Here is a 26969-nt window from a genome sequence, read left to right on the forward strand (position 1 = left end):
GGGAGAGTGTGGGTGAGGGGGAGAGTGTGGGAGGGGAAGGGGGGTGAGGGTAGAGTGTGGGTGAGGGGGAGAGTGTGAGTGAGGATGGACAGGGGGTGAGGATGGAGAGGGCAAGAGAGAGGGAGAGATTTGCCAGTTTCCTGTGTTTTGACAGCCTTGATGTAATAAAACGAGACTTCCAGATCTGTGTGTGGTGGTCTGATGTAGCAGGAAGGATGTGTGAAGCAGAGCCATTTCTCTCTCTCTCATATATATATATATATGACTCTGCTTACACGGAGCTGTGATAGATGGCACTGATCTGATGTGATCTACTACGTAGCCTGGAGCAACACTCCTGTCAGGAAGCTGCAGTCCTCACAGTCATGATAAATAGACCTTTCTAATTACTATGATGACAGACAGGAGCACAGTTCAGAACAGTGACAGTCCATAACACTAATACCTTCTTACATTAGCTGTTCACAATGACAATTCAGTCTGCATCACAAATGGCACCCTATTCCCGACATAGTGCACTACTTTAGACCAGAACCTGATGGGCCCTGGTCAAAACTAGTGGACTGCACAGGGAACAGGTTGCTATTTGGGATGCAGACTGAGATTAAGTTTCAATACAAAACACAAGCCGTCTCCTTCTGAAGAGCTTGAATAGTATGCCACTGACCAGAGGTTAGTTTGGAGTGGCCTAAAGTGTGGTAACGCATTAACAGTTGAATTATTCATATTGGAATAGGATTCCTTCCTGTCAACTCTGAGACATGGCAGAGGCATAACAGACAGCTTTACATCTTCCCAGAGTCATTTATAAACAGCTTTACATCTTCCCAGAGTCATTTATAAACAGCTTTACATCTTCCCAGAGTCATTTATAAACAGCTTTACATCTTCCCAGAGTCATTTATAAACAGCTTTACATCTTCCCAGAGTCATTTATAAACAGCTTTACATCTTCCCAGAGTCATTTATAAACAGCTTTACATCTTCCCAGAGTCATTTATAAACAGCTTTACATCTTCCCAGAGTCATTTATAAACAGCTTTACATCTTCCCAGAGTCATTTATAAACAGCTTTACATCTTCCCAGAGTCATTTATAAACAGCTTTACATCTTCCCAGAGTCATTTATAAACAGCTTTACATCTTCCCAGAGTCATTTATAAACAGCTTTACATCTTCCCAGAGTCATTTATAAACAGCTTTACATCTTCCCAGAGTCATTTATAAACAGCTTTACATCTTCCCAGAGTCATTTATAAACAGCTTTACATCTTCCCAGAGTCATTTATAAACAGCTTTACATCTTTATAAACCCAGAGTCATTTATAAACAGCTTTACATCTTCCCAGAGTCATTTATAAACAGCTTTACATCTTCCCAGAGTCATTTATAAACAGCTTTACATCTTCCCAGAGTCATTTATAAACAGCTTTACATCTTCCCAGAGTCATTTATAAACAGCTTTACATCTTCCCAGAGTCATTTATAAACAGCTTTACATCTTCCCAGAGTCATTTATAAACAGCTTTACATCTTCCCAGAGTCATTTATAAACAGCTTTACATCTTCCCAGAGTCATTTATAAACAGCTTTACATCTTCCCAGAGTCATTTATAAACAGCTTTACATCTTCCCAGAGTCATTTATAAACAGCTTTACATCTTCCCAGAGTCATTTATAAACAGCTTTACATCTTCCCAGAGTCATTTATAAACAGCTTTACATCTTCCCAGAGTCATTTATAAACAGCTTTACATCTTCCCAGAGTCATTTATAAACAGCTTTACATCTTCCCAGAGTCATCTTCCCAGAGTCATTTATAAACAGCTTTACATCTTCCCAGAGTCATTTATAAACAGCTTTACATCTTCCCAGAGTCATTTATAAACAGCTTTACGTCTTCCCAGAGTCATTTATAAACAGCTTTACATCTTCCCAGAGTCATTTATAAACAGCTTTACATCTTCCCAGAGTCATTTATAAACAGCTTTACATCTTCCCAGAGTCATTTATAAACAGCTTTACATCTTCCCAGAGTCATTTATAAACAGCTTTACATCAGCATTTATAAACAGCTAGCCTGAGTCATTTAAAACAGAAGAGCAGCAGAGCATTTATAAACAGTTTACATCTTCCCAGGTCATTTATAAACAGCTTTACATCTTCCCAGAAATAAACTGAATAAACAGCTTTACATCTTCCCTGAGTCATTTATAAACAGCTTTACATCTTCCCAGAGTCAGCAGCAGAGGGTGTTGTTGGAGTGAAAACTGAAGAGCAGCAGAGGGTGTTGTTGGAGTGAAAACTGAAGAGCAGCAGAGGGTGTTGTTGGAGTGAAAACTGAAGAGCAGCAGAGGGTGTTGTTGGAGTGAAAACTGAAGAGCAGCAGAGGGTGTTGTTGGAGTGAAAACTGAAGAGCAGCAGAGGGTGTTGTTGGAGTGAAAACTGAAGAGCAGCAGAGGAGTGAAAACTGAAGAGCAGCAGAGGGTGTTGTTGGAGTGAAAACTGAAGAGCAGCAGAGGGTGTTGTTGGAGTGATAACTGAAGAGCAGAGGGTGTTGTTGGAGTGATAAACTGAAGAGCAGCAGAGGGTGAGGTTGGAGTGATAACAGCAGAGGGTGTTGTTGGAGTGATAACTGAGCAGCAGAGGGTTGTTGTTGAGTGATAACTGAAGAGCAGCAGAGGGTGTTGTTGGAGTGAAAACTGAAGAGCAGCAGAGGGTGTTGTTGGAGTGATAACTGAAGAGCAGCAGAGGGTGTTGTTGGAGTGAAAACTGAAGAGCAGCAGAGGGTGTTGTTGGAGTGATAACTGAAGAGCAGCAGAGGGTGTTGTTGGAGTGAAAACTGAAGAGCAGCAGAGGGTGTTGTTGGAGTGAAAACTGAAGAGCAGCAGAGGGTGTTGTTGGAGTGAAAACTGAAGAGCAGCAGAGGGTGTTGTTGGAGTGAAAACTGAAGAGCAGCAGAGGGTGTTGTTGGAGTGATAACTGAAGAGCAGCAGAGGGTGTTGTTGGAGTGAAAACTGAAGAGCAGCAGAGGGTGTTGTTGGAGTGAAAACTGAAGAGCAGCAGAGGGTGTTGTTGGAGTGAAAACTGAAGAGCAGCAGAGGGTGTTGTTGGAGTGATAACTGAAGAGCAGCAGAGGGTGTTGTTGGAGTGATAACTGAAGAGCAGCAGAGGGTGTTGAAGAGCAGCAGAGGGTGTTGTTGGAGTGATAACTGAAGAGCAGCAGAGGGTGTTGTTGGAGTGATAACTGAAGAGCAGCAGAGGGTGTTGTTGGAGTGATAACTGAAGAGCAGCAGAGGGTGTTGTTGGAGTGATAACTGAAGAGCAGCAGAGGGTGTTGTTGGAGTGATAACTGAAGAGCAGCAGAGGGTGTTGTTGGAGTGAAAACTGAAGAGCAGCAGAGGGTGTTGTTGGAGTGATAACTGAAGAGCAGCAGAGGGTGAGGTTTGAATGGAACATAACGAGCGAAGAGACTGCTTTTCAGATGCTTCATGATGTTTTTGGTTCTGAGTGAAGTACCTCCAATCAAAACAGTGTGCATCTGGTAACCATGACGATGACCCCCCAGCACCTACCTGACCCCTGAGTTAAGCTAACCATAGTGCTCTGTGAAAAGGACACCACATGCCTTTAGTCACTGAATACATTGTTCCATGGGGACATATTTTGTTTATGATTAGTATAAATATGTTAAAGAAAACTGTTGATATGTAAAACAATGAATTTTATTCTGTGGTTCAGCTTGGGTACATCTGAGTCAGACCGTGTCGTTCAACATCGTTCCAATCATCTCTCTTTTATTACAAAATGAGCTCCGAACAACAAGTAGAAACATATCATGATTTAGAGGTGTAGGTCTACATTCCTTAAAGCCTGGCGTCTCATTCAGAGCTCTGCTGTACTGCGAGTCCTGATCATTGAACTTTGACACCAAGCAGCCAATCTACTCCTTATATAGTGGACTACTTTGGGCCAGGGCCGTCTCAAGCTGTTCTGCCTTCAACAGGAGGTCATCAGTAGCCTGAGTCCCGGATCTGTTTAGTCAACTACACATGATGCCTATAGGAGTTGGCTTTACAGCACAAAACAGATCTGGGACTCAGGCTATCAGGAATCAGATAAAATACACATTTTACACTCTAAAGCCATCAAGTCTCTACAGGCGACACAATGCACACGATATATAATAGGTAGGCTTTCCTCTAGAGGAACTCCTGGGTAATGATGATGTCACAGAACCATAGGTGCTGTTCTGGTCGGGGGTTTCACCATTACAGTACATGTAGCATCCTCAGTATGGGATGGAAGCACCACATGCTGACAAGCAGCATCCTATGAAGTGCACTACTTTTGACCAGGGTCCATAGAGTGCCATTTGGGACATAAGCACAGGCAGTATAGAACCAAAACTGATCTATAAGACCAACTGCGGTGTATGAGAGAGTGAGTGAGTGTGTGGGGAGTGAGATCGATACATCCAGCCCCTCTACCAGTCCCTACAGTACGTCCAACCCCTCTACCAGTCCCTACAGTACGTCCAACCCCTCTACCAGTCCCTACAGTACATCCAACCCCTCTACCAGTCCCCACAGTACGCCCAACCCCTCTACCAGTCCCTACAGTACGTCCAGTCCCTCTACCAGTCCCTACAGTACGTCCAACCCCTCTACCAGTCCCTACAGTACGGCCAACCCCTCTTACCAGTCCCTACAGTACATCCAACCCCTCTACCAGTCCCCACAGTACGTCCAAACCCTCTACCAGTCCCTACAGTACGGCCAACCCCTCTACCAGTCCCTACAGTATGGCCAACCCCTCCACCAGTCCCCAAAGTACATCCAGCCCCTCTACCAGTCCCCAAAGTACATCCAGCCCCTCTACCAGTCCCCACAGTACGTCCAGCCCCTCTACCAGTCCCTACAGTACGTCCAGCCCCTCTACCAGTCCCTACAGTATGTCCAACCCCTCTACCAGTCCCTACAGTACGTCCAACCCCTCTACCAGTCCCTACAGTACGTCCAACCCCTCTACCAGTCCCTACAGTATGTCAAACCCCGCTACCAGTCCCTACAGTACGACCAGTCCCTCTACCAGTCCCTACAGTACGTCCAACCCCTCTACCAGTCCCTACAGTACGTCAAACCCCTCTACCAGTCCCTACAGTATGACCAGTCCCTCTACCAGTCCCTATAGTATGACCAGCCCCTCTACCAGTCCCTACAGTATGACCAGTCCCTCTACCAGTCCCTACAGTACGTCCAACCCCTCTACCAGTCCCTAAAGTATGACAAGCCCCTCTACAAGTCCCCACAGTACGTCCAACCCCTCTACCAGTCCCTACAGTATGACCAGCCCCTCTACCAGTCCCTACAGTATTTAAAGAGTAACTTTCAAGACAAAAAACAGGATGTTTTAGGCTTAGTGAAACATATCAATCCTGGTCTTCATTTTGACAGTTTGTTGCACAAGTGATACATTCAGGTCTTTTAGTATTAAATCTAGCTCCTTGTCCCTAGTGGTTCAACTCTACCATTGACATGGTGATGTAGAGGCGCCCCTACGTCATCAAAGGGAGGGGTTCAGTATGAAATCCACTCCCTTCTAGATGCAGGTTGTGGAGTGGACCAATATATTTAGCATGATGCTTCCTTGAATACTGACGCTACACAACATACAAAAGGCAGTGAAGGCACATACCCGCACATGACCAAATTCAACGTTTTAGCTTACCGTTTCATACACATCAACCTGGTATACCAAGAAAACATACAAATGATACGTATGTACAGTTGAAGTCGGATGTTTACATACAATTAGGTTGGAGTCATTAAAACTAGTTTTTCAACCACTCCACAAATGTCTTGTTAACAAACTATAGTTTTGGCAAGTCGGTTAGGACATCTACTTTGTGCATGACACAAGTCATTTTTCCAACACTTGTTTACAGACAGATTATTTCACTTATAATTCACTGTATTACAATTCCAGTGGGTCAGAAGTTTACATACACTAAGTTGACTGTGCCTTTAAACAGCTTGGAAAATTCCAGAAAATGATGTCATGGCTTTAGAAGCTTCTGATAGGCTAATTGACATCATTTGAGTCAGTTGGAGGTGTACCTGTGGATGTATTTCAAGGCCTACCTTCAAACTCAGTGTCTCTTTGCTTGACATCATGGGAAAATCAAAAGAAATCGTAGACCTCCACAAGTCTGGTTCATCCTTGGGAGCAATTTCCAAATGCCTGAAGGTACCACATTCATCTGTACAAACAATAGTACGCAGGTATAAACACCATGGGACAATGTAGTCATCATACCGCTCAGGAAGGAGACATGTTCTGTCTCCTAGAAATGAACGTACTTTAGTGCGAAAAGTGCAAATCAATCCCAGAACAATAGCAAAGGACCTTGTGAAGATGCTGGAGGAAAAGTATCTATTTCCACAGTAAAACGAGTCCTTAATCGACATAACCTGAAAGGTCGCTCTACAAGGAAGGAGCCACTGCTCCAAAACCGCCATGAAAAAGTCAGACTACGGTTTGCAACTGCACATGGGGACAAAGATCATACTTTTTGGAGAAATGTCGTCTGGTCTGATGAAACAAAAATAGGACTGTTTGGCCATAATGACCATCGTTATGTTTGGAGGGAAAAGGGGGAGGCTTGCAAGCCGAAGAAGACCATCCCAACCATGAAGCACGGGGGTGGCAGCATCATGTTGTGTGGGTGCTTTGCTGCAGGAGGGCCAGGTGCACTTCACAAAATACATGGCATCATGAGGGAGGAAAGTTATGTGGATATATTGAAGCAAAATCTCCAGACATCAGTCAGGAAGTTAAAGCTTGGTCGCAAATGGGTCTTCCAAATGGACAATGACCCCAAGCATGCTTTCAAAGTTGTGGGAAAATGGCTTACGGACAACAAAGTCAAGGTATTGGAGTGGCCATCACAAAGCCCTGACCTCAATTCAATAGAACATTTGTGGGCAGAACTGAAAAGGCTTGTGGGAGCAAGGAGGCCTACAAACCTGACTCAGTTACACCAGCTCCGTCAGGAGGAATGGGCCAAAAATCACCCAACTTGTGGAAGGCTACCTGAAGAGTTTGACCCAAGTTAAACAATTTAAAGGCAATGCTACCAAATACTGATTGAGTGTATGTAAACTTCTGACCCACTGAGAATGTGATGAAATAAATAAAAGCTGAAATAAATCATTCTCTCTACAATTATTCTGACATTTCACATTCTTAAAATAAAGTGGTGATCCTAACTGACCAAAAACAGGGAATTTTTACTAGGATTAAATGTCAAGAATTGTGAAAAACTGAGTTATAATGGATTTGGCTAAGGTGTGTGTAAACGTCCGACTTCAACTGTATTCGTAGCTACATCCATTGTAACAAGAAACAGATGACAGTGGTCATGTTAACTTCACTGATTGGTGGAGCACTCTGCTACAGTTGGCTCATAGTTCAATGGTTGTGAGTTCTAATCCCAACTGGGGAAGATTTTCATATATTCATCCCGTGACCACACACACTTCTAATTCTGAAAAGTGAAAGCATACCTGTGAGAGGGGTCGCCCTGGTAGTAGTTGTAGGTTTTCATACAGTACCCAAGACCAGTCTGTGTTCATTTTTATTTTTTTACCCCTTTTTCTCCCCAATTTCGTGGTGTCCAATTGTTGTAGTAGCTACTATCTTGTCCCATCGCTACAACTCCCGTACGGGCTCAGGAGAGACGAAGGTCGAAAGTCATGCGTCCTCCGATATGCTAACCAAGAGTGCACAGTGTTTCCTCCGACACATTGGTGCGGCTGGTATCCAACCCGGAAGCCAGCCGCACCAATGTGTCGGAGGAAACACCGTGCACCTGGCAACCTTAGTTAGCGCGCACTGCGCCCGGCCCGCCACGGGAGTCGCTGGTGCGCGATGAGACAAGGACATCCCTACCGACCAAGCCCTCCCTAACCCGGACGACGCTAGGCCAATTGTGCGTCGCTCCACGGACCTCCCGGTCGTGGCCGGTTACGACAGAGCCTGGGCGCGAACCCAGAGTCTCTGATGGCACAGCGAGCGTTGCAGTACAGCGCCCTTAACCACTGTGCCACCCGGGAGGCCCTTCGTCTGTGTTCATTTGACCATTGGAAAAAAGAGATACTGGGTAAATACTGCAATGCGGTTTGGATTGAGTTGAGCCCCTTCATTTACAAGGTGATGATTGCACTTTCCTCCCAACACAATACCGCAGTAAATATGAGTCCCCCCCCCATAAGGGATTCGAACTTACACTGCAAGTGGCAATAGATGTCAGGAAGTCAGCACATAACAACTGTGAGTTCACTTTCCAGAGACGTATTTCATTTTATTATCAGAGCGTGTCAGTGGACTTCTGGTAAGTAACTTCAGTGAGAGAGTGTTGGGATCAGGTACAACTATATTTACCCGCCCCCAAAATGAATATTTATGAGCAAGTCTCCCCCAGTGAGAGAGTGTTGGGACCAGGTACAACTATATTTACCCACCCCCAAAATGAATATTTATGAGCAAGTCTCCCCCAGTGAGAGAGTGTTGGGACCAGGTACAACTATATTTACCCGCCCCCAAAATGAATATTTATGAGCAAGTCTCCCCCAGTGAGAGAGTGTTGGGACCAGGTACAACTATATTTACCCGCCCCCAAAATGAATATTTATGAGCAAGTCTCCCCTAGTGAGAGAGTGTTGGGATCAGGTACAACTATATTTACCCACCCCCAAAATGAATATTTATGAGCAAGTCTCCCCAGTGAGAGAGTGTTGGGACCAGGTACAACTATATTTACCCGCCCCCAAAATGAATATTTATGAGCAAGTCTCCCCCAGTGAGAGAGTGTTGGGATCAGGTACAACTATATTTACCCGCCCCCAAAATGAATATTTATGAGCAAGTCTCCCCCAGTGAGAGAGTGTTGGGACCAGGTACAACTATATTTACCCGCCCCCAAAATGAATATTTATGAGCAAGTCTCCCCCAGTGAGAGAGTGTTGGGATCAGGTACAACTATATTTACCCGCCCCCAAAATGAATATTTATGAGCAAGTCTCCCCCAGTGAGAGAGTGTTGGGACCAGGTACAACTATATTTACCCGCCCCCAAAATGAATATTTATGAGCAAGTCTCCCCCAGTGAGAGAGTGTTGGGACCAGGTACAACTATATTTACCCGCCCCCAAAATGAATATTTATGAGCAAGTCTCCCCCAGTGAGAGAGTGTTGGGACCAGGTACAACTATATTTACCCGCCCCCAAAATGAATATTTATGAGCAAGTCTCCACCAGTGAGAGAGTGTTGGGATCAGGTACAACTATATTTACCCACCCCCAAAATGAATATTTATGAGCAAGTCTCCCCCAGTGAGAGAGTGTTGGGTGGGACCAGGTACAACTATATTTACCCGCCCCCAAAATGAATATTTATGAGCAAGTCTCCCCCAGTGAGAGAGTGTTGGGACCAGGTACAACTATATTTACCCGCCCCCAAAATGAATATTTATGAGCAAGTCTCCCCCAGTGAGAGAGTGTTGGGATCAGGTACAACTATATTTACCCGCCCCCAAAATGAATATTTATGAGCAAAGTCTCCCCTAGTGAGAGAGTGTTGGGACCAGGTACAACTATATTTACCCGCCCCCAAAATGAATATTTATGAGCAAGTCTCCCCCAGTGAGAGAGTGTTGGGACCAGGTACAACTATATTTACCCGCCCCCAAAATGAATATTTATGAGCAAGTCTCCCCCAGTGAGAGAGTGTTGGGATCAGGTACAACTACATTTACCCGCCCCCAAAATGAATATTTATGAGCAAAGTCTCCCCTAGTGAGAGAGTGTTGGGATCAGGTACAACTACATTTACCCGCCCCCAAAATGAATATTTATGAGCAAAGTCTCCCCTAGTGAGAGAGTGTTGGGATCAGGTACAACTACATTTACCCGCCCCCAAAATGAATATTTATGAGCAAGCCCCCACCCCCCCCATCCACAACTTCTCACCTGAATGCATTTGTTTCTTTACAATGTCAAGGGGTTGAGACATATCCTTTAAAAAGGCAACCGTAACTCCACCTAAGAGAGTAGTGTTTTACTATAACCAGGTTTCTAAACTCTGATACACAAGTGTTTCATTACGTTGAAATGAGAGGCGCTAGCCTGGTCCCAGACGTCCTGGCAAAATGGCACAAACAGATCTGAGACCAGGCTAGTGAGGAAGTACATTACACATGATTAGTGACATGTAGCTAAGTGATATATACAGTATTCATCATATTTAAAAAGGACAATCCTCCTTTCAGAGGCTGAAGGCACGAAAACAGGTCCACAGTGTCCATCTTGTTTTTCAGTTTTTTTCAGTGGAAAATTCCTAGAATGAGCGAATCCCAGAAGCCAATACTGGAGAGTGTAGCCTACTAGTACCACAGGAAGACCAAAACACCAGAACAAAACAACAAGGACAGACTGGGGAACGGTCCATCTAGTCTACTAGTATCCTGTTCATTCCTTTGCCCCAGAATTCCTTCAACCGGACTTCGAAGCCAATCCCTGGTCGAGCGAAGTAAGAGGTGGGAGGGCAGAGGTTAGAGGTCGTAGGTTAGATCCTACTCCAGTTGGACCAGAAGGTCTCCCTCTCCAACCGTCTCTCCTGCTTTACAGTGGACACTCTTCACCTGGGAGGGAACAACAGAAAGGTCTGTTGTCATAGAAACTAGCTGTCTGACTGTGGTGATGTGCAGAGGAAAGTAATTCAGTGTGTGGTAATGTAGTAAGTAGTGTAGGTTAGTGTAATGGGGGGGTGTGGTAATGTGTTGTAGTGTAGGTTAGTGTAATGGGGGGGTGTGGTAATGTGTTGTAGTGTAGGTTAGTGTAATGGGGGTGTGGTAATGTAGGTTAGTGTAATGGGGGTGTGGTAATGTATTGTAGTGTAGGTTAGTGTAATGGGGGTGTGGTAATGTGTTGTAGTGTAGGTTAGTGTAATGGGGGGGTGGTAATGTGTTGTAGTGTAGGTTAGTGTAATGGGGGGGTGTGGTAATGTGTTGTAGTGTAGGTTAGTGTAATGGGGGGTGGTAATGTGTTGTAGTGTAGGTTAGTGTAATGGGGGTGTGGTAATGTGTTGTAGTGTAGGTTAGTGTAGTGGGGGGGTCCATTGGCCTTACCTTGGCAGCTTTAGCAGCAATCAAGCTGTTCTGCATCTTCATGGCCTCGATCACACAGATCTCCTGGCCTTCAGCCACCTGGGGAACAACAACAATACATCATTACTGCATACAATGATGCATGACTCACGACAGACAGACAGACAGACAGATAGACGAACATATGCATTAACAGGCGCCAGACGCCACATGCAATATTGATAAACCATCATTCCATCTCCATCATTGAGTGCTGATTTACAAGGTTAAATCATTGATGGATGAGGAGGCGAAACTAATATCCAGCAACAACATGTAACAACTAATATCCAGCAACAACATGTATGTAACAACTAATATCCAGCAACAACATGTATGTAACAACTAATATCCAGCAACAACATGTATGTAACAACTAATATCCAGCAACAACATGTATGTAACAACTAATATCCAGCAACAACATGTATGTAACAACTAATATCCAGCAACAACATGTAACAACTAATATCCAGCAACAACATGTAACAACTAATATCCAGCAACAACATGTAACAACTAATATCCAGCAACAACATGTAACAACTAATATCCAGCAACAACATGTATGTAACAACTAATATCCAGCAACAACATGTATGTAACAACTAACATCCAGCAACAACGTGTATGTAACAACTAATATCCAGCAACAACATGTAACAACTAATATCCAGCAACAACATGTATGTAACAACTAATATCCAGCAACAACATGTATGTAACAACTAATATCCAGCAACAACATGTAACAACTAATATCCAGCAACAACATGTAACAACTAATATCCAGCAACAACATGTATGTAACAACTAATATCCAGCAACAACATGTATGTAACAACTAATATCCAGCAGCAACATGTATGTAACAAATAATATCCAGCAACAACATGTATGTAACAACTAATATCCAGCAACAACATGTATGTAACAACTAATATCCAGCAACAACATGTATGTAACAACTAATATCCAGCAACAACATGTATGTAACAAATAATATCCAGCAGCAACATGTATGTAACAACTAATATCCGGCAACAACATGTAACAACTAATATCCAGCAACAACATGTAACAACTTATATCCAGCAACAACATGTAACAAATAATATCCAGCAACATGTATGTAACAACTAATATCCAGCAACAACATGTATGTGACAACTAATATCCAGCAACAACATGTATGTAACAACTAATATCCAGCAGCAACATGTATGTGACAACTAATATCCAGCAGCAACATGTATGTAACAACTAATATCCAGCAGCAACATGTATGTAACAACTAATATCCAGCAACAACATGTATGTAACAACTAATATCCAGCAACAACATGTATGTGACAACTAATATCCAGCAACAACATGTATGTAACAACTAATATCCAGCAACAACATGTATGTGACAACTAATATCCAGCAACAACATGTATGTAACAACTAATATCCAGCAACAACATGTAACAACTAATATCCAGCAACAACATGTATGTAACAACTAATATCCAGCAACAACATGTATGTAACAACTAATATCCAGCAACAACATGTATGTAACAACTAATATCCAGCAACAACATGTATGTGACAACTAATATCCAGCAGCAACATGTATGTAACAACTAATATCCAGCAACAACATGTATGTAACAACTAATATCCAGCAACAACATGTATGTGACAACTAATATCCAGCAACAACATGTATGTAACAACTAATATCCAGCAGCAACATGTATGTAACAACTAATATCCAGCAACAACATGTATGTAACAACTAATATCCAGCAACAACATGTATGTGACAACTAATATCCAGCAACAACATGTATGTAACAACTAATATCCAGCAACAACATGTATGTGACAACTAATATCCAGCAACAACATGTATGTAACAACTAATATCCAGCAACAACATGTAACAACTAATATCCAGCAACAACATGTATGTAACAACTAATATCCAGCAACAACATGTATGTAACAACTAATATCCAGCAACAACATGTAACAACTAATATCCAGCAACAACGTGTATGTAACAACTAATATCCAGCAACAACATGTATGTGACAACTAATATCCAGCAACAACATGTATGTAACAACTAATATCCAGCAACAACATGTAACAACTAATATCCAGCAACAACATGTATGTAACAACTAATATCCAGCAACAACATGTATGTAACAACTAATATCCAGCAACAACATGTATGTAACAACTAATATCCAGCAACAACATGTAACAACTAATATCCTGCAACAACATGTATGTAACAACTAATATCCAGCAACAACATGTATGTAACAACTAATATCCAGCAACAACATGTATGTAACAACTAATATCCAGCAGCAACATGTATGTAACAACTAATATCCAGCAACAACGTGTATGTAACAACTAATATCCAGCAACAACATGTATGTAACAACTAATATCCAGCAACAACATGTATGTAACAACTAATATCCAGCAACAACATGTATGTAACAACTAATATCCAGCAACAACATGTATGTAACAACTAATATCCAGCAACAACATGTATGTAACAACTAATATCCAGCAACATGTATGTGTTTAACATGTAACATGTCCTTACCACATCATCTCCAGGCTTGACAGACAAAGCCACCACAGATCCAGGCATGATGCTACCGCTCTGTTCAGGATGCTCTACGTACCAGGCATGATGCTACCGCTCTGTTCAGGATGCTCTACGTACCAGGCATGATGCTACCGCTCTGTTCAGGATGCTCTACGTACCAGGCATGATGCTACCGCTCTGTTCAGGATGCTCTACGTACCAGGCATGATGCTACCGCTCTGTTCAGGATGCTCTACGTACCAGGCATGATGCTACCGCTCTGTTCAGGATGCTCTACGTACCAGGCATGATGCTACCACTCTGTTCAGGATGCTCTCCGTACCAGGCATGATGCTATCGCTCTGTTCAGGATGCTCTACGTACCAGGCATGATGCTACCGCTCTGTTCAGGATGCTCTGTTCAGGATGCTCTACATACCAGGCATGATGCTACCGCTCTGTTCAGGATGCTCTACGTACCAGGCATGATGCTACCACTCTGTTCAGGATGCTCTACATACCAGGCATGATGCTACCACTCTGTTCAGGATGCTCTACATACCAGGCATGATGCTACCACTCTGTTCAGGATGCTCTACATACCAGGCATGATGCTACCGCTCTGTTCAGGATGCTCTACGTACCAGGCATGATGCTACCGCTCTGTTCAGGATGCTCTACGTACCAGGCATGATGCTACCGCTCTGTTCAGGATGCTCTACGTACCAGGCATGATGCTACCACTCTGTTCAGGATGCTCTACGTACCAGGCATGATGCTACCGCTCTGTTCAGGATGCTCTACGTACCAGGCATGATGCTACCGCTCTGTTCAGGATGCTCTACGTACCAGGCATGATGCTACCACTCTGTTCAGGATGCTCTCCGTACCAGGCATGATGCTATCGCTCTGTTCAGGATGCTCTACGTACCAGGCATGATGCTACCGCTCTGTTCAGGATGCTCTGTTCAGGATGCTCTACATACCAGGCATGATGCTACCGCTCTGTTCAGGATGCTCTACGTACCAGGCATGACGCTACCACTCTGTTCAGGATGCTCTACGTACCAGGCATGATGCTACCGCTCTGTTCAGGATGCTCTACGTACCAGGCATGATGCTACCGCTCTGTTCAGGATGCTCTACGTACCAGGCATGATGCTACCACTCTGTTCAGGATGCTCTACGTACCAGGCATGATGCTACCGCTCTGTTCAGGATGCTCTACGTACCAGGCATGATGCTACCGCTCTGTTCAGGATGCTCTACGTACCAGGCATGATGCTACCACTCTGTTCAGGATGCTCTCCGTACCAGGCATGATGCTATCGCTCTGTTCAGGATGCTCTACGTACCAGGCATGATGCTACCGCTCTGTTCAGGATGCTCTGTTCAGGATGCTCTACGTACCAGGCATGATGCTACCGCTCTGTTCAGGATGCTCTACGTACCAGGCATGACGCTACCGCTCTGTTCAGGATGCTCTACGTACCAGGCATGATGCTACCGCTCTGTTCATGATGCTCTACGTACCAGGCATGATGCTACCACTCTGTTCATGATGCTCTACGTACCAGGCATGACGCTACCGCTCTGTTCAGGATGCTCTGTTCAGGATGCTCTACATACCAGGCATGATGCTACCGCTCTGTTCAGGATGCTCTACGTACCAGGCATGATGCTACCGCTCTGTTCAGGATGCTCTATGTACCAGGCATGATGCTACCGCTCTGTTCAGGATGCTCTGTTCAGGATGCTCTACGTACCAGGCATGATGCTACCGCTCTGTTCAGGATGCTCTACGTACCAGGCATGATGCTACCGCTCTGTTCATGATGCTCTACGTACCAGGCATGATGCTACCACTCTGTTCATGATGCTCTACGTACCAGGCATGATGCTACCACTCTGTTCAGGGTGCTCTGTTCAGGATGCTCTACATACCAGGCATGATGCTACCGCTCTGTTCAGGATGCTCTACGTACCAGGCATGATGCTACCGCTCTGTTCAGGATGCTCTCCGTACCAGGCATGATGCTACCGCTCTGTTCAGGATGCTCTACGTACCAGGCATGATGCTACCGCTCTGTTCAGGATGCTCTGTTCAGGATGCTCTACATACCAGGCATGATGCTACCGCTCTGTTCAGGATGCTCTACGTACCAGGCATGACGCTACCACTCTGTTCAGGATGCTCTACGTACCAGGCATGATGCTACCGCTCTGTTCAGGATGCTCTACGTACCAGGCATGATGCTACCGCTCTGTTCAGGATGCTCTACGTACCAGGCATGATGCTACCACTCTGTTCAGGATGCTCTACGTACCAGGCATGATGCTACCGCTCTGTTCAGGATGCTCTACGTACCAGGCATGATGCTACCACTCTGTTCAGGATGCTCTCCGTACCAGGCATGATGCTATCGCTCTGTTCAGGATGCTCTACGTACCAGGCATGATGCTACCGCTCTGTTCAGGATGCTCTGTTCAGGATGCTCTACGTACCAGGCATGATGCTACCGCTCTGTTCATGATGCTCTACGTACCAGGCATGATGCTACCACTCTGTTCAGGATGCTCTACGTACCAGGCATGACGCTACCGCTCTGTTCAGGATGCTCTACGTACCAGGCATGACGCTACCGCTCTGTTCAGGATGCTCTACGTACCAGGCATGACGCTACCGCTCTGTTCAGGATGCTCTACGTACCAGGCATGATGCTACCACTCTGTTCATGATGCTCTACGTACCAGGCATGATGCTACCGCTCTGTTCAGGATGCTCTACGTACCAGGCATGATGCTACCACTCTGTTCATGATGCTCTACGTACCAGGCATGACGCTACCGCTCTGTTCAGGATGCTCTGTTCAGGATGCTCTACATACCAGGCATGATGCTACCGCTCTGTTCAGGATGCTCTACGTACCAGGCATGATGCTACCACTCTGTTCAGGATGCTCTACGTACCAGGCATGATGCTACCACTCTGTTCATGATGCTCTACGTACCAGGCATGATGCTACCACTCTGTTCAGGGTGCTCTGTTCAGGATGCTCTACATACCAGGCATGATGCTACCGCTCTGTTCAGGATGCTCTACGTACCAGGCATGATGCTACCGCTCTGTTCAGGATGCTCTACATACCAGGCATGATGCTACCGCTCTGTTCAGGATGCTCTGTTCAGGATGCTCTACGTACCAGGCATGATGCTACCGCTCTGTTCAGGATGCTCTCCGTACCAGGCATGACGCTACCACTCTGTTCAGGATGCTCTACGTACCAGGCATGATGCTACCGCTCTGTTCAGGATGCTCTGTTCAGGATGCTCTACGTACCAGGCATGATGCTACCGCTCTGTTCAGGATGCTCTGTTCAGGATGCTCTACGTACCAGGCATGACGCTACCGCTCTGTTCAGGATGCTCTACATACCAGGCATGACGCTACCGCTCTGTTCAGGATGCTCTGTTCAGGATGCTCTACGTACCAGGCATGATGCTACCACTCTGTTCAGGATGCTCTACGTACCAGGCATGATGCTACCACTCTGTTCAGGATGCTCTACATACCAGGCATGACGCTACCGCTCTGTTCAGGATGCTCTGTTCAGGATGCTCTACGTACCAGGCATGATGCTACCACTCTGTTCAGGATGCTCTACGTACCAGGCATGATGCTACCACTCTGTTCAGGATGCTCTACATACCAGGCATGACGCTACCGCTCTGTTCAGGATGCTCTACATACCAGGCATGATGCTACCGCTCTGTTCAGGGTGCTCTACGTACCAGTGTCTCAGATCTATGTGGATTCTATGTAACATGTACGTTCTTACCACGTCTCCAGGTTTGACAGACACGGCGACCACGGAGCCAGGCATGGGAGAACGCAGGATGCTGCTGGTGTCTTCTGGAACCTTCTCAGGCATGTGAGCGCTCAGCGTGGATACCAGCTGACTGACAACCCGCACCTTAAACTGAACACACAAGAGACAGAGGTCGGGGGTCAATTCAGAGTTATCAATTCATTACATATACAAGTCCACAAAGTAGGCCCATGTTGTAAAACTAATGAAAGACAAATAAAGATGAACAACACTCCACATTCATTATTCTGAAACTCCTATTGTGTTGATGCTGTTCTCCTTGGGTCCACCGGGTGGCAGCACCCAACATCATTCGAGTCGGTCCATGTCCCTGTCCCTGGCTTCGTGAATCAATACTACTGCAATACCTCTACTACTGCATTACTGCTACTATTGCATTACAGCCAGTGGGTTCATTCATCAGGCTATTTCATGCCAATCCTTTAATTAGCTCATTAGGCCAATTTATGTCTTACTACACATAGCTAGCACTGAGTGGCCGGTTTCTCCCTCGCTAAGAGTTGACACTTCACAAAGCAGCAGGCCTAATAAATATAACAGCCAACGGTCGCTTGGCGCCGGCCAACGAGGTGAGACCAGAGAGTGAGATGAGGGAGGGAGAGGTACAATACATAATGGCTGGTAGATATCTGTTGTGTTGTGCGATTCAATGAGCAGCTGGATACTGAAGTTTGATAACAGCTTGATAACAAAATTACCTTCCTAACTCAGAACTGTTGCCAGAGAGTTCATTTCTCTACCATAAGCCGCCTCTCCACCATCATTTTAGAGAATTTGGCAGTATATTCTACATTTTTTACTTTTGAGTAATTTAGCAGATGGTCTTATCAGAACGAGTTACAGTGAGTGCATACATTTCCATATTCCCCGTGGGAATTGAACCCACAACTCTGGCGTTGCAAGCGTCATGCTCTATCAAATGAGCCACACGGGACACAGCAGTACGTCCAACCTGCCTCACAACCGCAGACCACGTGTAACCACGCCAGCCCAGGACCTCCACATCCGGCTTCTTCACCTGCGGGATCATCTGAGACCAGCCACCCGGACAGCTGATGAAAATGTGGGTTTTGCACAACCAAAGAATTTCTGCTCAAACTGTCAGAAACAGTCTCAGGGAAGCTCATCTGTGTTCTCGTCATCCTCACCAGGGTCTTGGCCTGACTGCAGTTTGGCGTCGTCACCGACTTCAGTGGGTAAAACGCTCACCTTCGATGACCACTGGCATGCTGGATGAATCCCGGTTTCAATTGTACCGGGCAGACAGGGTGTATGGCGTCGTGTGGGTGAGCAGTTTGCTGAACATTGTGAACAGAGTGCACCATGGTGGCGGTGGGTTAGGGTACAGGCAGGTTTAAGCTACGGACAAAGAACACTTGCATTTTATTGATGGCAATTTGATTGATACTGTCAGGAGGTCCTGAGGCCCTTTGTCCTGCCATTCACCCGCCACCATCACCTCATGTTTCAGCATGATAATGCACACTCCATGTCGCAAGGATCCGTACACAATTCCTGGAAGCTGAAAATGTCCCAGCATTATCCTGGCTTAACACTGGTCTAGGCTAGGTGGAGCATTGTCCTGGCTTAACACTGGTCTAGGCTAGGTGGAGCATTGTCCTGGCTTAACACTGGTCTAGGCTAGGTGGAGCATTGTCCTGGCTTAACACTGGTCTAGGCTAGGTGGAGCATTATCCTGGCTTCACACTGGTCTAGGCTAGGTGGAGCATTATCCTGGCTTCACACTGGTCTAGGCTAGGTGGGGCATTATCCTGGCTTCACACTGGTCTAGGCTAGGTGGGGCATTATCCTGGCTTCACACTGGTCTAGGCTAGGGGGGGGTCATTGTCACACTACTAGTAGCCGGTCCCAGTCACACTACTAGTAGCCGGTCCCAGTCACACTACTAGTAGCTTGGTCCCAGTCACACTACTAGTAGCTTGGTCCCAGTCACACTACTAGTAGCCGGTCCCAGTCACACTACTAGTAGCCGGTCCCAGTCACACTACTAGTAGCCGGTCCCAGTCACACTACTAGTAGCCGGTCCCAGGTCACACTACTAGTAGCCGGTCCCAGTCACACTACTAGTAGCCGGTCCCAGGTCACACTACTAGTAGCCGGTCCCAGTCACACTACTAGTAGCCGGTCCCAGTCACACTACTAGTAGCCGGTCCCAGGTCACACTACTAGTAGCCGGTCCCAGTCACACTACTAGTAGCCGGTCCCAGTCACACTACTAGTAGCTTGGTCCCAGTCACACTACTAGTAGCTTGGTCCCAGTCACACTATTAGTAGCTTGGTCCCAGTCACACTATTAGTAGCTTGGTCCCAGTTACACTACTAGTAGCTTGGTCCCAGTCACACTACTAGTAGCTTGGTCCCAGTCACACTACTAGTAGCTTGGTCCCAGTCACACTACTAGTAGCTTGGTCCCAGTCACACTACTAGTAGCTTGGTCCCAGTCACACTACTAGTAGCTTGGTCCCAGTCACACTACTAGTAGCTTGGTCCCAGTCACACTACTAGTAGCTTGGTCCCAGTCACACTACTAGTAGCTTGGTCCCAGTCACACTACTAGTAGCCGGTCCCAGTCACACTACTAGTAGCTTGGTCCCAGTCACACTACTAGTAGCCAGTCCCAGTCACAATACTAGTAGCTTGGTCCCAGTCGCACTACTAGTAGCTTGGTCCCAGTCGCACTACTAGTAGCTTGGTCCCAGTCACACTACTAGTAGCTTGGTCCCAGTCACACTACTAGTAGCCGGTCCCAGTCACACTACCAGTAGCTGGTCCCAGTCACACTACTAGTAGCCGGTCCCAGTCACACTACTAGTAGCTTGGTCCCAGTCACACTACCAGTAGCCGGTCCCAGTCACACTACTAGTAGCCGGTCCCAGTCACACTACTATAGTAGCTGGTCCCAGTCACACTACTAGTAGCTTGGTCCCAGTCACACTACCAGTAGCTGGTCCCAGTCACACTACTAGTAGCTTGGTCCCAGTCACACTACTAGTAGCCGGTCCCAGTCACAATACTAGTAGCTTGGTCCCAGTCGCACTACTAGTAGCTTGGTCCCAGTCGCACTACTAGTAGCTTGGTCCCAGTCACACTACTAGTAGCTTGGTCCCAGTCACACTACTAGTAGCCGGTCCCAGTCACACTACCAGTAGCTGGTCCCAGTCACACTACTAGTAGCCGGTCCCAGTCACACTACTAGTAGCTTGGTCCCAGTCACACTACCAGTAGCCGGTCCCAGTCACACTACTAGTAGCCGGTCCCAGTCACACTACTATAGTAGCTGGTCCCAGTCACACTACCAGTAGCTCGTCCCAGTCACACTACTAGTAGCTGGTCCCAGTCACGCTACCAGTAGCCGGTCCCAGTCACACTACTAGTAGCTGGTCCCAGTCACGCTACCAGTAGCCGGTCCCAGTCACACTACCAGTAGCCGGTCCCAGTCACACTACCAGTAGCTGGTCCCAGTCACACTACTAGTAGCTGGTCCCAGTCACGCTACCAGTAGCCGGTCCCAGTCACACTACTAGTAGCTGGTCCCAGTCACGCTACCAGTAGCCGGTCCCAGTCACACTACTAGTAGCTGGTCCCAGTCACGCTACCAGTAGCCGGTCCCAGTCGCACTACTAGTAGCTTGGTCCCAGTCACACTACCAGTAGCTGGTCCCAGTCACACTACTAGTAGCTGGTCCCAGTCACACTACCAGTAGCTGGTCCCAGTCACACTACTAGTAGCTGGTCCCAGTCACACTACTAGTAGCCGGTCCCAGTCACACTACTAGTAGCTGGTCCCAGTCACGCTACCAGTAGCCGGTCCCAGTCACACTACCAGTAGCTGGTCCCAGTCACACTACTAGTAGCCGGTCCCAGTCACACTACCAGTAGCTGGTCCCAGTCACACTACTAGTAGCCGGTCCCAGTCACACTACCAGTAGCTGGTCCCAGTCACTGACCTGTATATGAAGGTCACAGTACAATAACATTAGGAAGCCACCCACCATGTTAATGACCTCATGCATCCTTGTCTGTTTACCTTCCTCACCCCTGGAACCCTGCCCTCATAAGACTGTATTTAGTGGACACACACACACACACACACACAGGTCATCCTCTTCAAAACACCATCAAAGTGACTAAAATAACCCCTGGCCGGGGTACCCCCAAACAAACAGCCATTGATTCCCAAGGCCGACAATCCCTTGTTGGAAAACCAGGAGCGGGGAGGGAAACCCAAGCTGGACTCGTAAATCAGGGCTGTAATCCGGAGCGTCAGGAGTGTGGGGAATGGGAGCGTTGGGATGGCCTGGGGAAATGCAGGCTTCGACAGGATTTCTGCCCAGGAAACAACACAGTGACTAACAGCCCTCGTTGACTGTCAACCCAGTTCAGATACAGGTCAACCAACCAGGTTAACTAGGTGTTGTTCTGAAACCAGCCTGGTAACTAGGTGTTGTTCTGTAACCAGCCGTACTAAAGGTCTATTCAACTCCAGCCTGGTAACTAGGTGTTGTTCTGAAACCAGCCTGGTAACTAGGTGTTGTTCTGTAACCAGCCGTACTAAAGGTCTATTCAACTCCAGCCTGGTAACTAGGTGTTGTTCTGAAACCAGCCGTACTAAAGGTCTATTCAACTCCAGCCTGGTAACTAGGTGTTGTTCTGTAACCAGCCGTACTAAAGGTCTATTCAACTCCAGCCTGGTAACTAGGTGTTATTCTGAAACCAGCCTGGTAACTAGGTGTTGTTCTGTAACCAGCCTGGTAACTAGGTGATGTTCTGTAACCAGCCTGGTAACTAGGTGTTGTTCTGTAACCAGCCTGGTAACTAGGTGTTGTTCTGTAACCAGCCTGGTAACTAGGTGTTGTTCTGTAACCAGCCTGGTAACTAGGTGTTGGTCTGTAACCAGCCTGGTAACTAGGTGTTGGTCTGTAACCAGCCTGGTAACTAGGTGTTTGTCTGTAACCAGCCTGGTAACTAGGTGTTGGTCTGTAACCAGCCTGGTAACTAGGTGTTGTTCTGTAACCAGCCTGGTAACTAGGTGTTGTTCTGTAACCAGCCTGGTAACTAGGTGTTGTTCTGTAACCAGCCGTACTAAAGGTCTATTCAACTCCAGCCTGGTAACTAGGTGTTGGTCTGTAACCAGCCTGGTAACTAGGTGTTGGTCTGTAACCAGCCTGGTAACTAGGTGTTGGTCTGTAACCAGCCGTACTAAAGGTCTATTCAACTCCAGCCTGGTAACTAGGTGTTGTTCTGTAACCAGCCTGGTAACTAGGTGTTGTTCTGAAACCAGAAGTACTAAAGGTCTATTCAACTCCAGCCTGGTAACTAGGTGTTGTTCTGAAACCAGAAGTACTAAAGGTCTATTCAACTCCAGGCCTGGAGGGCAACAGGAGACCCACGGCTGGTTTCTTTTCCAGATGGTTATTGATGTTATTGAACCCTGTACTACTGAGGGACTCCATGTCCCCAGTCTAGAACATACCCAGGATGAGCTAGACTAGAACATACCCAGGATGAGCTAGACTAGAACATACCCAGGATGAGCTAGACTAGAACATACCCAGGATGAGCTAGACTAGAACATACCCAGGATGAGCTAGACTAGAACATACCCAGGATGAGCTAGACTAGAACATACCCAGGATGAGCTAGACTAGAACATACCCAGGATGAGCTGGACTAGAACATACCCAGGATGAGCTAGACTAGAACATACCCAGGATGAGCTGGACTAGAACATACCCAGGATGAGCTGGACTAGAACATACCCAGGAGGAGTGAGAGCTAAGGGATACAGGGGGACACAGTGGTCTTCTATGTCCTCAGGAGAGGAAGCCTGGAAGCAGCTCAGCAGGGGTGTCTCCTCCTCTCCAACACAAAGACAGAATCCTCCAGCCGACGCAGCAGTGGACAGGACAGAGGTACTTACTGAGCCCCTCATCAACCTCCTCCCTACCCCCCATGCCCGATCAGAACCCCACGGCCCAGCCCCAGGTCCCTAAAGGAGGAAAGGGAAGTGATGTCGCCCTGTGACAAGTTCCTGTGGAGCCTGCGTTCAAAGCCCCCCAGGGTGTGAGCAGCACAGAGCTGTTTATAGCTGGCTCCTTTCAAAGCCTCTGATACATAACGGATGGTCTTCTCTTCCTGACATTCTGTGTAGTGTGGGGGTCTGGGGGGGTATTGGGGGTCTGGGACTAGGCTGGATGGGGATGTGTAGGCGGGGAACTGACGATGAATTGGATCGGCAGATAAGAGGAACGTCACTAAATGTGTGTACATAGACAAAAAACATACACACGACCACTAAGACACAAGATTCATACATTCACCAGAAGGAAGGAGAGGTGACTCACCTGTGTGCCCAGGTACTGTAGAGTGATGTCTCCGCCTGCGTCTCTAGACAGACACTGTAGAACCCTGGGGGTTCTGTTGATGGTGACAGGCAGCAGGGCTGAGGCCAGGTTCCACTCTCCACTAACCTCCACCGTAACTCCATCCACCTCCACCTGCCAGGGGGGTCAGAGGGTCATTTCATTACTACACTCTACTTATTATTCTGATACAAGACATTTTGCTTCCCATGTGGAGAGACTGCAGCTTGATATGCTGGAAGAGACAGTCTGCAGCCTGACGGCAGGAGGAGCAGCTATGTTGAACCACTTGGGAAAATAACAGCATTAGATAGTACTGTTGAGCAGAGGAGACACCCAGTATCCACTACTAGAGGACCAGGGAGAGACCCAGTATCCACTACTGGAGGACCAGGGAAAGACCCAGTATCCACTACTAGAGGACCAGGGAGAGACCCAGTATCCACTACTAGAGGACCAGGGAAAGACCCAGTATCCACTACTAGAGGACCAGGGAAAGACCCAGTATCCACTACTAGAGGACCAGGGAAAGACCCAGTATCCACTACTAGAGGACCAGGGAGAGACCCAGTATCCACTACTAGAGGACCAGGGAAAGACCCAGTATCCACTACTAGAGGACCAGGGAAAGACCCAGTATCCACCACTAGAGGACCAGGGAGACACCCAGTATCCACTACTAGAGGAGAGGACCAGGGAAAGACCCAGTATCCACTACTAGAGGAGAGGACCAGGGAAAGACCCAGTATCCACTACTAGAGGACCAGGGAAAGACCCAGTATCCACTACTAGAGGACCAGGGAGAGACCCAGTATCCACTACTAGAGGAGAGGACCAGGGAAAGACCCAGTATCCACTACTAGAGGACCAGGGAGAGACCCAGTATCCACTACTAGAGGACCAGGGAAAGACCCAGTATCCACTACTAGAGGACCAGGGAGAGACCCAGTATCCACTACTAGAGGACCAGGGAAAGACCCAGTATCCACTACTAGAGGACCAGGGAGACACCCAGTATCCACTACTAGAGGACCAGGGAGAGACCCAGTATCCACTACTGGAGGACCAGGGAAAGACCCAGTATCCACTACTAGAGGACCAGGGAGAGACCCAGTATCCACTACTAGAGGACCAGGGAAAGACCCAGTATCCACTACTAGAGGACCAGGGAAAGACCCAGTATCCACTACTAGAGGACCAGGGAAAGACCCAGTATCCACTACTAGAGGACCAGGGAGAGACCCAGTATCCACTACTAGAGGACCAGGGAAAGACCCAGTATCCACTACTAGAGGACCAGGGAAAGACCCAGTATCCACCACTAGAGGACCAGGGAGACACCCAGTATCCACTACTAGAGGAGAGGACCAGGGAAAGACCCAGTATCCACTACTAGAGGAGAGGACCAGGGAAAGACCCAGTATCCACTACTAGAGGACCAGGGAAAGACCCAGTATCCACTACTAGAGGACCAGGGAGAGACCCAGTATCCACTACTAGAGGAGAGGACCAGGGAAAGACCCAGTATCCACTACTAGAGGACCAGGGAGAGACCCAGTATCCACTACTAGAGGACCAGGGAAAGACCCAGTATCCACTACTAGAGGACCAGGGAGAGACCCAGTATCCACTACTAGAGGACCAGGGAAAGACCCAGTATCCACTACTAGAGGACCAGGGAAAGACCCAGTATCCACCACTAGAGGACCAGGGAGACACCCAGTATCCACTACTAGAGGAGAGGACCAGGGAAAGACCCAGTATCCACTACTAGAGGAGAGGACCAGGGAAAGACCCAGTATCCACTACTAGAGGACCAGGGAAAGACCCAGTATCCACTACTAGAGGACCAGGGAGAGACCCAGTATCCACTACTAGAGGACCAGGGAAAGACCCAGTATCCACTACTAGAGGACCAGGGAGAGACCCAGTATCCACTACTAGAGGACCAGGGAAAGACCCAGTATCCACTACTAGAGGACCAGGGAGAGACCCAGTATCCACTACTAGAGGACCAGGGAAAGACCCAGTATCCACTACTAGAGGACCAGGGAAAGACCCAGTATCCACTACTAGAGGACCAGGGAAAGACCCAGTATCCACTACTAGAGGACCAGGGAAAGACCCAGTATCCACTACTAGAGGACCAGGGAAAGACCCAGTATCCACTACTAGAGGACCAGGGAAAGACCCAGTATCCACTACTAGAGGACCAGGGAAAGACCCAGTATCCACTACTAGAGGACCAGGGAAAGACCCAGTATCCACTACTAGAGGACCAGGGAAAGACCCAGTATCCACTACTAGAGGACCAGGGAAAGACCCAGTATCCACTACTAGAGGACCAGGGAAAGACCCAGTATCCACTACTAGAGGACCAGGGAAAGACCCAGTATCCACTACTAGAGGACCAGGGAAAGGACACAGTACCCACTACTAGAGGACCAGGGAAAGACCCAGTATCCACTACTAGAGGACCAGGGAGACACCCAGTATCCACTACTAGAGGACCAGGGAGACACCCAGTATCCACTACTAGAGGACCAGGGAGACACCCAGTATCCACTACTAGAGGACCAGGGAAAGACCCAGTATCCACTACTAGAGGACCAGGGAGAGACCCAGTATCCACTACTAGAGGACCAGGGAGAGACCCAGTATCCACTACTAGAGGACCAGGGAGAGACCCAGTATCCACTACTACAGGACCAGGGAAAGACCCAGTATCCACTACTAGAGGACCAGGGAAAGACCCAGTATCCACTACTAGAGGACCAGGGAGAGACCCAGTATCCACTACTAGAGGAGAGGACCAGGGAAAGACCCAGTATCCACTACTAGAGGAGAGGACCAGGGAAAGACCCAGTATCCACTACTAGAGGA

At 47.1% G+C, this 26969-nt stretch overlaps 1 protein-coding gene and 1 long non-coding RNA gene across 30 annotated transcripts in view; one reads left to right on the forward strand and one right to left on the reverse strand.

The window, feature by feature from the left end:
- Window positions 1-8314: 8314 nt before the first annotated feature.
- Window positions 8315-10009, forward strand: LOC127916836 (uncharacterized). Of its 29 annotated transcripts, none has more exons than XR_008096232.1 (6): window positions 8315-8429; window positions 8506-8657; window positions 8809-8960; window positions 9037-9264; window positions 9421-9649; window positions 9879-10009. It is a non-coding gene; the product is annotated as an uncharacterized LOC127916836 (long non-coding RNA). The 29 variants fall into 29 exon arrangements; XR_008096241.1 differs by having other exon boundaries at window positions 9421-9725; window positions 9879-10001; XR_008096247.1 differs by having other exon boundaries at window positions 9421-9725; window positions 9956-10001.
- A 95-nt stretch (window positions 10010-10104) lies between these two features.
- pcca (propionyl-CoA carboxylase subunit alpha) overlaps window positions 10105-26969 on the reverse strand; it is a 73841-nt gene continuing 56976 nt past the window's right edge. The window contains exons 18-21 of the mRNA XM_052500097.1: window positions 24069-24221; window positions 17654-17794; window positions 11189-11266; window positions 10105-10702 (exon numbers count right to left, since the gene is read on the reverse strand). Coding sequence (XP_052356057.1) covers window positions 10634-10702; window positions 11189-11266; window positions 17654-17794; window positions 24069-24221 — 441 coding nt within the window. The 3' untranslated portion in view covers window positions 10105-10633. The remainder of the gene's footprint in view (window positions 10703-11188; window positions 11267-17653; window positions 17795-24068; window positions 24222-26969) is intronic.

Source organism: Oncorhynchus keta, chromosome 37, assembly GCF_023373465.1.
Source record: "Oncorhynchus keta strain PuntledgeMale-10-30-2019 chromosome 37, Oket_V2, whole genome shotgun sequence".
In the NCBI taxonomy this organism is placed as follows: domain Eukaryota; kingdom Metazoa; phylum Chordata; class Actinopteri; order Salmoniformes; family Salmonidae; genus Oncorhynchus; species Oncorhynchus keta.